The 12,184-nt window shown below is 47.2% G+C and overlaps 1 protein-coding gene across 1 annotated transcript in view; it reads left to right on the top strand.

Moving 5' to 3' along the window:
• ube2h (ubiquitin-conjugating enzyme E2H (UBC8 homolog, yeast)) overlaps nt 1-11,104 on the top strand; it is a 33,613-nt gene extending 22,509 nt beyond the window's left edge. Inside the window, exons 3-7 of the mRNA XM_064344854.1 lie at nt 1,569-1,643; nt 3,097-3,136; nt 3,535-3,587; nt 5,387-5,515; nt 7,157-11,104. Coding sequence (XP_064200924.1) covers nt 1,569-1,643; nt 3,097-3,136; nt 3,535-3,587; nt 5,387-5,515; nt 7,157-7,281 — 422 coding nt within the window. The 3' untranslated portion in view covers nt 7,282-11,104. The remainder of the gene's footprint in view (nt 1-1,568; nt 1,644-3,096; nt 3,137-3,534; nt 3,588-5,386; nt 5,516-7,156) is intronic.
• Nucleotides 11,105-12,184: the final 1,080 nt, after the last annotated feature.

Genomic DNA, 12,184 nt, shown 5'->3' with positions numbered 1-12,184 from the left:
CTCCATCCCAATTGAGTTTGGCAGAGTGCGCGGCGTATTGTGTGTGCCTGCCGCTCTCCGAAACGTACTACCTGCCGCTGCCTCTCCGCCACCTGCAGTCCATCTGCCCAGCTGCGCAGGTCGCTGCTCAGGTCACTGTGCGGCTGGCCCAGACATACTGCAGTTCCCCCAGCCACCAGAGGGGTCACTGTTGTGGTATGAGGAGTGATTATCCTTCTGAATCTAACCCCTTCTCCTTGGGTGACACTGTGGTTAAATGTGTATCACCCTATGTAACACTGGCATGGTCTAGATTGTTCTTAATTGGGGGGGGCGGGGGGGTGGTCACTGTACCCAGGACGAGTGCTCCAGCTTCACAGGGTCCTCTGGGGAGCTCTTTGAACCCATTTTTGCGTGATTTCCAGTCAGTTTCTTTATATTTCATCACACACCTGTAATATGGGACCTTTGTCTTTGTGAGATTAGCACAGGAAAAAACTATGAACATACAATCCGATTTCTCGCAGTCAAAACAAATCCGTGTCACCCGATCCAGGAAGCGTGTGAATGTAACGTTATCACAGTGGGCAGAAAGCATGGCTGGGTTTCAGTACGGATGGGTGAGACTGACAGAAACTCGTCAAGCTCGTTTGTCAGGGGTGAAAAACGGGTTGGGGGCGGGGGCGGGGTGTGGGTGGGCGGGGAACTCTGTTTGCAGGGACAGACGGCGAGGCCTGCGGGATGGGTGGAGCAGGGCTCTGGGGTTGGGGGTTGGGGGTGGGGGGGGGGTGTTGCTGAGCAAGAGGAAAGGGCTCTTGAGTTGTCTTCCTGCACAGCTGTTGAAAACGCTGCTCTAATTTTAGCCATGAAAAGGAAGTCTTTCAGGCACCTTTGTATTATGCAGGGGTTAGCCCCCCTCCAAAAAATCCTTGTGTATTTATATATCTGTATATTTATTATATGTGTGTGTACGTGTGCACGTGTGTGTATGTATGTATGTACGTGTGTGTGTGGTTGTGTGTGTGTGTGTGTGCATGCACATATAAGAATATGGAGCTAACTGCAGTAGCTGTGAGTTCTGATTAAATTCAGGAAATGAATTGAAATTTAGTTTATGGATTGAAAAGTGCCCTTTATGTTCTGTGAGGATTTCTCCATCGGATGAACTGCATTTCAGTTAGAATTTCTTTAAATAAAGGGGAATTGACTGGTTACCGGAACAGATCATCTGTAGCAGGGAGACTCATATCTGGGCCTCAAGGCTGGTAGTACTGCTGGTCCATAGTCCAATAAAGTCACTGATTGGCTGGAGTTTACGCTCACCTGGTGCATCAGGTTTAAATCAGTCCCTGTTTGGGGGGAGGAGTGAAAGCCAGCGGTACTACAGGCCCTGCGGGCCGGGTTTGAGTCCTGGTGTGTAGGTGTGTTTTCAGCCCTGCCGATGATTTCGACCTGTTGTCGCCTGGTCTCTGACGCCATCCCTCAACTACCTGTCAATCAGGGCCCAGCCCCCCGCCACCTGTCAATAAGGACCCCCACTCCCCCCACACACACATGTGACCTGTGTAACCCTGTGTTTGTCTCCCCAGCACCGTACGAAGGGGGAGTGTGGAAGGTCCGAGTAGATCTGCCGGACAAATACCCTTTCAAATCTCCATCCATAGGTACTCTCACAGATCTCTCTAACGTCTCCGTGTCTGCCATGATTAATCCTGTCTTTTCTCTTTGCCAGTCTTTCCCCAATCTTTCTGGGCCCATGACCCGCTAAATGGACAGATAGCTTTCCTGTGGCCCATGTAAGCGTAGACTGTCGCACAACAGGTTCACTTATTGAACTCAAGTGTATTGGCACGTTCAGAGTTCAGTTGAGTGAGTAGGGAGATTAATCACTGGTGTGAATGTCCATGGGGAAGTCTTAGAATAGACTTCGAGTACTTGGAGTTATTTTTGTCTCATGACCCCGTAACCCCTCTCAGCTCCTCCCACACCCCCCTAGTGGGTCCCAGGCGCACAGTTTGGGACCCCCCTGCTCTAGACCGGAGAACTTAGACACCAGCCCTGGGGGGGTGGGTGGAGTTTCTGCTGCTTTTTGGTGCGTTTTAGCAGTTAGCAATTACTTTTACTCATTGACTGACTGAAGACTCCACAAGCCGTGCTTCCATAAGCGTAAACTGGCTGCTGGTTGAAAAGAAAGCACACAGTCCTGCAGGCCCCCGTGGACTTGAGATTGCCTCCCCAGCAGTAGGGGATTCGCCCTTTGTGCTGGGCCGTGGTTAGACAGTAATCCTGCTGAGGGGGGGGGGCGTTAGAGCTGACCCCAGGGCCTGGTGCATCGGGCGCTGTTCGGTGTTATTAGAAGTCGGACGCGCCCTCGCCGATGCCGGTAATCCCCTTGGCCCTGGCGGAGATTAGCGGGGAGGCTTTCGGGCCGCGCGGTCGAACCGCGGCCGCTGGCGACTCCGCTGCCGCCCTGGCGCACGGTTGCTCCGGAGACGGGCCGAACCGCCCGGCAGTGCCAGACCGGCGATATCTGCTTAGAGGAGGGGGGTCAGAGTGCTCCTGTAATCCGGCCGTTGGTCCATGTGAACTAATTCGGGCCAACGGGGCAGGCCCCCGTAGACCCCACACACCTGTCACCAGCGCCATCGCTGGGGAGGGAATGAAGATGTGCTTAAGGTGTCCAAAGAGCAGACGCAACAACAGCAACTACGCGCTGTGGACAGAGCATTTCTGTCAGCGGTGTTCTCTGTAATTACGAAACGCAAGGAAGACGTATTCAAAATGCAGCAGTTTATATGCACTGGAGATCGTGTTTTGCTGAAGAAGCCTTGCCAGTTTCCCAGCTGTCAATAAAAATAAATGTGTGCTTGAGAGATGGTAGCTAGTCAGACCTCAGTTTTAGTATTAATATAATCAGTTAGTCTGCACCTTTCTTTTAGGTGTACTTTTCTCACTGTCTTCTCCTTTCCTTCCATTAATGAAGTGTTATTTTTCAGTTTATTGTTTAAGTCAATTTTTGTACTTTGCCGCAACCATAAATAAAAGAAATCTTGAAGCTAATTTGCTTCAGGCTGCGCCATTGGTATAAATAACTTCTGTGTCTGTGATCTCTTGCAGGGTTCATGAATAAAATTTTTCATCCGAACATCGACGAAGCGTAAGTTGAACATTTGTCTTTGTGTACTGGCTGGATTTCCTGACTCCCCTAATCTGGTACTCGGCTGTTGTAATGGTTGTGATTGTACATTGTACAATAAATTAACATTGTACAATGTCATTGAAATTGTACATATAAATGTTGTCGTTGTAATGTTAGATAATACCACTTAGCCAAGTAATATGATGTGTCAGGTTACCGGTGTCTGGGGCAGAAGAGAGCATTGAGATCACTCATGTTAAGATAAAAAATGATTAATGGTGATTGTGGTTAACTCACTGTCAAAAGCTGATCTCAAAAAAGGAAGTGCCTTTGCCTTTGGCTGTGTGTCTAGACCAGCTGGGGATGATGTTGAATAGTGTTCTCAGGTTCAGCTTCTCTGTGCCATTCTCTTTCAGGTCAGGAACCGTGTGTCTAGATGTAATCAACCAGACGTGGACTGCGTTGTACGGTGAGTCTGTTTGTTCTGGGGGAAGGAGGGCGGTCTGGTGTAGGCTGGGTGTGGGACAGGTACAGTGCTGCATCTGATTGGGTCTGAGAAAGAGACGGACAGAGGGATGGACAGAGACATAACGAGGGAGAGAGATGGAGAAAAAGGGACTGAGAGAGAGATGAACAGAAAGAGGGACTGAGAAAGAATAAGGTGAACGAAGGAGACAGAGAGAGAGAGACTGAGCAAGGGAGATGGAGAGAAAGAGGGACTGATCGACAGAGGGAGAGAAAAAGAGAGACAAAGTTGGGGAGAGAGAGAACAGATGGAGCGAGAGGGACTCAGTGATGGAGCGAGAGAAACAGACTGAGTGAGGGAATGCGAGAAAGAGACTGAGTGAGGGAGATGGAGAGAAAGAGGGACTAAGTGAGGGAGAGGGACTATGTGAGGGAGAGAGAGAGAGAAAGAGGGACTAAGTGAGTGAGTGAGGGAGGGAGGGAGAGAGAGGGACTAAGTGATGGAGAGAGAGAAAGAGACTGAGCAAGAGAGAGAGGGACTAAGTGCGGGACACAGAAAGCGAGAGCAGCCACAGCAGCTCTGTGTTACCCTGACCCTCTACACGGGCAGCAGCGTCTAATCCTCTTACTTTCTGCTAACGCTAACGAGTTAATGCCTTGAGTGGTCAAGGTCGGAAAAACGGCTCTGTTTTCCCTGACAGACGGCCCGCTCCGCTAACGATTAGCGCCTCCTTCCCCGCCGCCCGCTCTGCCTTGGAGAGTGGCAGGCTCCTTTTCCCGTCCTCTACTGTACCCAACGCCGTATCGCGAAAACACTTAGGGCAGGCCCGACGGTGGGGGACCACTGTCGCCTCGCCGTCCGAAACGCCGCAAACATTCTTTGGTATCGGCGTCGGTTGTTGCTTTGGGTTGAGCGGTAGCGCGTAGCCTATCGTTTGCTGCTGAGTTTTGCAATTGTGTTGTAATAGTATTCTATATATAAACCTCCATGTCTAGCACCACGTGCTTGTGCAATATTCACCCCATTTACTGTGGGGGCGGTGTTTTTTGTCTCCGCGCTGCTCTGCGAAGGCAGTGCGTGTGTGTGTGTGTGTGTGTGTGTTTTTTTCACCACAAGATATATTACAGTTGTCAAGCGTCAGATTTCATCAGGTATTTCTTCATGTGAATTTAAATCGCTGCAGAACCGTGCGCGAGCGCGCTGATAGATGGAATTTTAACCAGATCCACCTGCGAAACCTACATCTTGACCTACAAAATCAATCACAGTCTGAATTAGGGGAGGATCTGAGGGTATTAAATTATTCGGTTGTCGCTTGTGCCTGAGTTACCTAACCCACAGTTCAGAATCGATGAACTAGTCCATGCTTATTTTGCATGGCAGCATTTGCAAACGGCTTGTCGCGCAGTGTTTCACAATAGTTATATTTTTTTAATAAACAGGTACCCCCCACTGGAACCAACATTGGGGGCGGGGACTGAGTAGTGAGTCCCTGACCGCTTGAAAAGCAAACTGAACTCGTGGCAGTTCTATTGTCTGAAATTCCGGATTGATCGGGTGTGCTCAACAGTGACACCCAGCTGGGACCTGCGGTACTGCGCCCCCTGTCACAGGCTCGAGCAATGTGCGCCAGGGGCCTACCCGGAGAATTTTGGGCCTACAAAAAAAAAAGCTTTTAACCGTGACCCGTACTTTCGCTGCACATCCTTTACAGCAATTAAAATGGACGTTGTGAAACTTATGATTGTGCTAAATTTATGAAGTTTTTGTGTTTGTGTGTGTTCCGTTTGTCTCTGGGGCAGATCTCACCAACATCTTTGAGTCGTTCCTGCCCCAGCTGCTGGCCTACCCCAACCCCATAGACCCGCTGAACGGAGACGCGGCCGCCATGTACCTCCACCGGCCCGAGGAGTACAAGCAGAAAATTAAAGGTGAGGCGACGCGCGGAAACCTCTCTTATTTACCCGTTTTTAATCGCGTTCCGGACGAGCGTCTTATTTACGCGACTGTAATCAACGAGCGTTCCGTTGATGACCTCTAAAAATAAACCGGCGGAGAGCTGAGGCTCGTTATCCTGACACGATTAGGTTCTCGTCGGAGATTGAGTCTTGTAAGTGGAGTATTTTATATGGGTTTTGTCCCAAAGGCTTTGATGACTGTGAGGGATTCATCCTCTTTGTAATATTCAGTGAGCCCCATAATGTTTGGGACTTAATACATATTTTTTTTTCTTGTTTTGGCTCTGTTCTCCACAGTTTTACATTTGTAATCAAACAATGCGCTTGTGGATGAAGTGTACGTTCTCAGGTGGGGACAAATGGTGTCTCAGGTGTTTCTGGATAGTCAGGTGTGTTCAGTTTCTTACTTAGTGCAGGTATTAGAGAGCTTTCAGTATCTAGGCTTGGTTTCTAGCCTTTTGATTGCCTTTGGAGTCTGTTATTGGCGTTTGTCAATGTGAGGACCAGAGCTGTGCCAATGAAGAAGCCATTATGAGGCTGAGAAATGAGAAGTTAAAACGGTCAGAGACAGAGGCCAAACCTTATGCTAACCAAAATCAACTGTTTGTGACATTATTTAGAAGAACGGGAGCACTAGTGAGCTGATTACAGATCCAAAATTGTGGAGTACTGAGCCAAAAAAAAAAGTATTTTTCCTGAACATTATGGAGCTCACTGTATGTTATACATCATGTGGTGCGGAGCAAGCTGTGTTCTGATGGTGCAGAAGTGCTTTTAGAAGTTGCAGTTGGTATTCCTGACCAGTATTAGAAGTTGACGATGACCTTTTGAAGGCTGCCAGTTATAAAAGAACAAAAAGTGAAAAGGAGTTTAGTAATAGAATGAAACAGTCCTCATGGATATGTACACAGTGCTCTGAGGACTGATGTCACAGTGTGTCACGGGTTGGCTCTGTGTGGGTAAACTCTGATTGGCTGTTGCCTATGAGTCCCTGCGACACAAGCCGTATTTTGAGTGGGTCACCTGAGAGCCCTTCTCTTGCAGCCGGGCTCTGATTGGCTGCTGCTGTGGGCCCCTGTCACATGGGCTGAGTCTCTGTGGTGTCATTTCCCCGGGGAGTGCATGTATCTGTCTGTGTCTGTCTTCCGGTCTGACTCTTGGTCTGAATCAGACACTGTGTGTGCGTGTGTGCTTACACATGCACGTGTGTATGTGCATGTGCAAGTGCGAGTGAGACATAGAGAGAAAGTGCGTGTGTGTATTCGTCAGTGTGCACATGTGTGTGTGTGTGTATGCATGTGTGTCTGTATTTTAGCCGTGCACTGCCATGTTGAACAGGTGCAGCTCTTCTCAGTGCGGTATTTGTGTGTCCTCTCTCTCTCTCTCTCTCTGTCTCTCTCTCTGTCTCTTCCTCTCCCTCTCTCCCTCTCTCTCTCTCTCTCTCTTTCTCTCTTCCTCTCTCTCTCTTTCTCTCTCTCTGTCTCTCTCTCTGTCTCTTCCTCTCTCTCTCCCTCTCTCTCTCTCTCTCTCTTCTCTCTCTCTCTCTCTCTTTCTCTGTCTCTCTCTCTGTCTCTTCCTCTCTCTCTGTCTCTTTCTCTCTCTCTCTCTCTGCAGAGTACATTCAGAAATATGCAACAGAGGAGGCGCTGAAGGAGCAGGAGGAGGGAGCCGGGGACACCTCGTCAGAAAGCTCCATGTCGGATTTTTCGGAAGACGAAGCGCAGGATATGGAATTGTAGTATATAGAGTCACCCCGTAACCACAGAGACTATGTGATTTCCTAACCATGAGAAGCAGACTTAAAATATTCATATTTAAACAGGGCGATTTTGTTTTTTCTGTTTTTTTTTTATTACTAAAAAACGAAAACAAAAAAACAAAAAAAAAACAAGGATTTTTATGGATATAGCGTCGGTGTATATCTCACCCTCTTAGATGTTCTTCACCTCTCGGTCATTTCTCTTCCTGCCCCCCCACCCCCCCCCCACTTTAAGGCACACAACATCTCCCCACATTCCACTTTGGTAGCTGCATAGCTCGAATGCATGTGATCATCCCCCCCCCACTCCACCCGGTCTACCGTACTCACGTGCGACTAAACTTCTAGAACAAAATGGAGGGCCCCTCCTGACGGGGAGGCCGAGGGGAAGCTCGACTCTTCACCATGTGACCCGTCGCCGTGGAAACGCTGTACTCGCGTTTGGGCTGCGACCGGAAAGTTCCCACTCCTTTAGCCCCCTTTTAAAGTTTTTTTTCCCCCTCTCTATTTTCCTTTTTATGACAAAAGAGAGTGTTGAAACTTGATTGGATATGTGAAACGCCGTCTGGTACACTCGCCGATCGTTACTACCCACTCAGCGTTGGCCTCTCTCCGCGGCTGTTTTTTTTTTTTTGGCGGCTGGTTTTCTTCCCTCTTTAAGTTTGTGGATTGTTACAGATACCGAAACGGGTGGCGGAAATCTGAGTGGTTGTTCCGTGCCATTATCGCGTTTTGGCCTTCCTCTGGATCGGACCGCCAAACCGCCGCCTGTCGTGGCACGTCCACCACCCGCCATCCTGTCCAACCGCCCGCGTTTCCCGCTTGAATTAGGGGACTAGCAGGCGGACGTCGAAACGTTAAAGGGGATGTTGTTTCTGAATACCAGGCCAGCGTGCTTGATCCGCTGATACTCACCGGAGAATAGTGTTCCAAACTCCCTCTCACCATAGACAGTGGTTTTCAGTACAGCACACCTGCTGACTCATGCTATTAGAAGCTACACGCGTGTGGAATCCCGGTGAATATTTTTGAACAAAGTTCCTGTCCGAGTTCCTCCCCCCGATTTCTCTCCCCTTGCTCTCTGAGCTCCAGCAGCCGTTCAGGGTGTCGCAGGCGACCGGCAGCCCGCAGGACGAGCTGCGCAGCGGAGCGTCCGGTCGCGTGACTGCGCAGCATCCCCCTCCCCCTCGTGTCTGTGGGGGCGCGTTATTCCCCTTTAAATAACCACAGAGTGCTGCCGAGGGCGCTGGACACTGTCCGTATCCATAAAGCACAATTATTATTTTTTAAGATGACGTTTTGTTTCATGAAAAGAGAAATTTAAAAAGTCTGCCTGTACCCCCCCCCCTTCATTTTATATCCCCATCAGTTTCCAGAGAACTTTTTTCTTTTTCTTTTTCTTTCTTCTTCAGAACATCCTTTTGTACACTGTGGCATGATACAGAAGTGAAGTTGTGTAGGGCTTCGTTGAGCTAATATGATAATATTTAAGAGACGCTTCCGCTTGTGTGGCTTCTCTCTCGGGGTTAGAGGTGCGTACGTAGCGCGTGTTGGTTTTGCTCGGTTCTTCTTCACTAGAAGGCGGGAATCGCGGTGGGGAATCTCTGCGGGGTCCTCGTAAAACTCGTCGAACTTCTCAACTTGCCTATCGCTTGTGCTAAACTATATAAATAGGTGTTTGACTTACGTAGGGATAGTTAGTTTGCTGGGTGGTGAATTCAGTTTAAAAAAAAGTATGGTTTTATTACTCATAGAAATAGCTTTGTTTGAGCTAATGGGGGAAAAAAAGGTGTTTGATTTCAGTTAGTCTATTCTGTGGATTAAAAAGATATTCCAAAGATGTGTACATCCCTGCTTGTCCCTTTATGCAAATTCAGCAGACTTGTACAGGTCAACCGATCTCTGAGTTCACATAGGTTGCTTTTTTAAATTTTTTATTTTGGGACACAGATTAACAGAGAATTGCGTTTAAGGATTATAGCGTAACAACAGAGTGCGTAAGATCGTCTTCATGCAAATGCAGAGATGGAAAGATAAACCTGTAATATGTGATCAATGCCACACTGGGATAAAGGATTAACCTTGTTTTTTTTTTTTTTTTTTTTTTTTTTTTTCTTTTCTTTTTTCAGTATTCTCTTGAGGTCTGGCCGTTAAAGGTGGCTGGATTTTCCAGCCGTGGCCTCAGATTTTCGGATCAGGACCAGGTCGACCCGTCGATTTAATGCCAAACAGAGTGGCCTGACTCTGCTTCCTGAGATGGGGCAGGCGCAGTTGGCCGCTGTTACTCGGGTCTCTTCAGTTTGTCCGAGTCAGCTTACCCTTTACCCCGAGCTGTCTGTCTATTCATGGTAGGAAAAGGGGCTATTTTAACAAATTTAAAAAATCTAATATTTAATGGACACCGTTGTTATAAGACGGGTAGTGGTGGTTCATCTATATTGTACCGTATGAGTACACTTGAATTATTACTTTTTTAAGTTTTTTTGTTTTGTTTTGGTTTTTTTTTTGCCAGTTTTTATATCTTTATTTCTTCAAATTTATGCAGTATTGTATTCCAGTCAAATTAAGAAAATAATTAAAAATGCGGCTGTGTGTTAACATGCTTGTGTTTATTCATTGGAAGGCACATGCAGTGCAAGGGGGAGGCAGTCTTGCACAGAAGAGAGAGACCCAAGCGCTGGGGTTTCTTAATTTTCCCTTTCTTTTAGGCTATGGGCGAAGCTTGTTGACCTGCATACACCAGTGTCTCGTGGAAATGAGCCACAATGGCCGCCTGCCTCTCAACCACACTCTGTTGCTATGGTAGCAGCACATGACAACAACAATGTGGGACAATCTGTGTAGAAAAATGAAGTCAGTGGTTTTATGTTGTGTTCCCTGCACCCCCCCCCCCTCCACTCCCCCTCTTGAACCACACTGACATGAGGAATATTTATAACCTTTATCAACCTTGTTTGTTTTTAACCCTCATGTCAAGTAATAAATGACCAGGCATCCAAAATTCTGAAGGAAATTTAAAATAAATGTGCTTCCCTTGTAACTTTAATAAAGTAATTAAAAGGCTGAAAAAATTACATTTCTTCTGTTCCAGGATTTTTATTCATACCTACAAAAAAAGGTAGCAACAGGCTTTTCTCCCTGAGGATGTGACCCAGTTTTAATACACATGGCTTGTGTCTCCATCACGTATTACAAGACGATGGGTGCAAGTGAGTGTAACCTCTGTATTTTAACACGCACACGCGCTCGCACGAAGTCAGGGACAGCGCGAGCAATGTACAGTTCAGCCTACTGGCTGTGGCTGGTTGCCTCTTGTCTCTTAGCAACGGGAAGATAAATTTCCGTCTTCCGCCAGCAGCTCCGGAGCTTGCGGCTTCGCGTTACTGTTCGGATGGTGCAAGTGCAAGCGAACCGAACAGGGCTGACGCTAAGTTCTGTCCGTTTGTTTTGCTTCTTTACCGCGGGGCGTGCAGTTTCGGACACGACAATAGCAACGTTACGTTAGCAGTCTTTATTCGGTTCCTCGTTTGTGCGTGATACTTGAGAAATTTAAAGGGCGGTTTGAATCCGTCCCGAGTCTATTTCTCGCCCCCCCCTCTCTCTTCACCCTCCCACACTTTCTTCTCCGCTTGTTTCTTTTCCCCCCATCCCTACCCATTTCTTTGCATTGTGATTATGTAGTGGGCATGAGTGTCGTAATGACAAATGCCCTCTATCTATAGGATTATAACCTCTTAAATAGTTGTGTACAAATAAACTGTAATAACTTCTTTTTTAATAAAAAGCATTAAATGTGTACAAAATATGAAGTGCAATGTCTTTTTATTGGTAGGCTGTGTTGGGAAGTCTTCTAATGGCTGTGGTTGCTTTGGCCTAAAGTAGGCTGGCCCTTGGAATTTTGCAGAACAGCCAGAAGCAAAATGACTAGAAATCAAATAGTAATTTGTGCAGTGCATTTATTTCCTTTTATAGACCATAACAAAATTTTTCGTGTCTGTCTTGTCCATAAGCAATTGGACAATTCATTGTGTTTCTGAGCAGGTACCAACATCAGCTTTGTATGTGCATTTGCAAACTGACAGCAAAAATTAAATTAAAAAAATTCTGGTCTAGTGTTAGTGCTGCTAGTTTCAGCCACTAGAGGGCAGCTCAACAGACGAAAACCGACGATAGGACGATATTGTGAAATTGAGATCACCGTAATTTAATTCTGTGAATATTTCCCCCATATACTACATTCACTGGTGTGCTGATTGTGCCGAGATTGTTACCCCCCCCCCCCTCAAAAAAGTAAAAATAAAAATGAATGATGATAATCGACCCATGATGAAATCCATTTAGTACAAACCAGAGCCCAATAGGAACGGTTCTAATTCGAACTAAAGCCCATAGGCCCTTGCATTTCCAATATCGTCCAGAAGATGGAGCTAGAGTACAGCTGCTCCAGTTTTCTGTCAGCATCCGCGTTCCATGTCACTGGCGTCAAATGCATCGGGAACTGCAAAAAATAAATTCTGGGACATAAGGCAATTTAATCCCCTCCACCGACGTGTTCTGTCACGCGCGAATCTGCTCCCTTCCGGTTTTGTTTCCCCTAGAAACAGGATATGTGGATTTAAAGCATGTAATGAGTATTTTCCTTCTTTGGGGAGTGATTAAAAGAGGTTCCAACGAGGGAATCTGTCACGGTGGCTGAGTGATCTGTCGGGGAAAATCTGCTGTAGGATCAGTTTTCCTCTGGCCGCATACCAAACTTTATCCTTTATAAGCTAAACGGGAAAACTGACCCAAGGTGAATGAACGTGAATATGAACCCGGGACACCTCAGAGATCCCAGCCCAACGCACTGTCCGCTCTCCTCCCACATAATAGATGGTGCATTT

The sequence above is a fragment of the Anguilla rostrata genome, chromosome 7 (assembly GCF_018555375.3).
Source record: "Anguilla rostrata isolate EN2019 chromosome 7, ASM1855537v3, whole genome shotgun sequence".
In the NCBI taxonomy this organism is placed as follows: Eukaryota; Metazoa; Chordata; class Actinopteri; order Anguilliformes; family Anguillidae; genus Anguilla; species Anguilla rostrata.
Note: the sequence above shows the minus strand (reverse complement) of the source record. Positions and strands in the feature narration are given on the sequence as shown.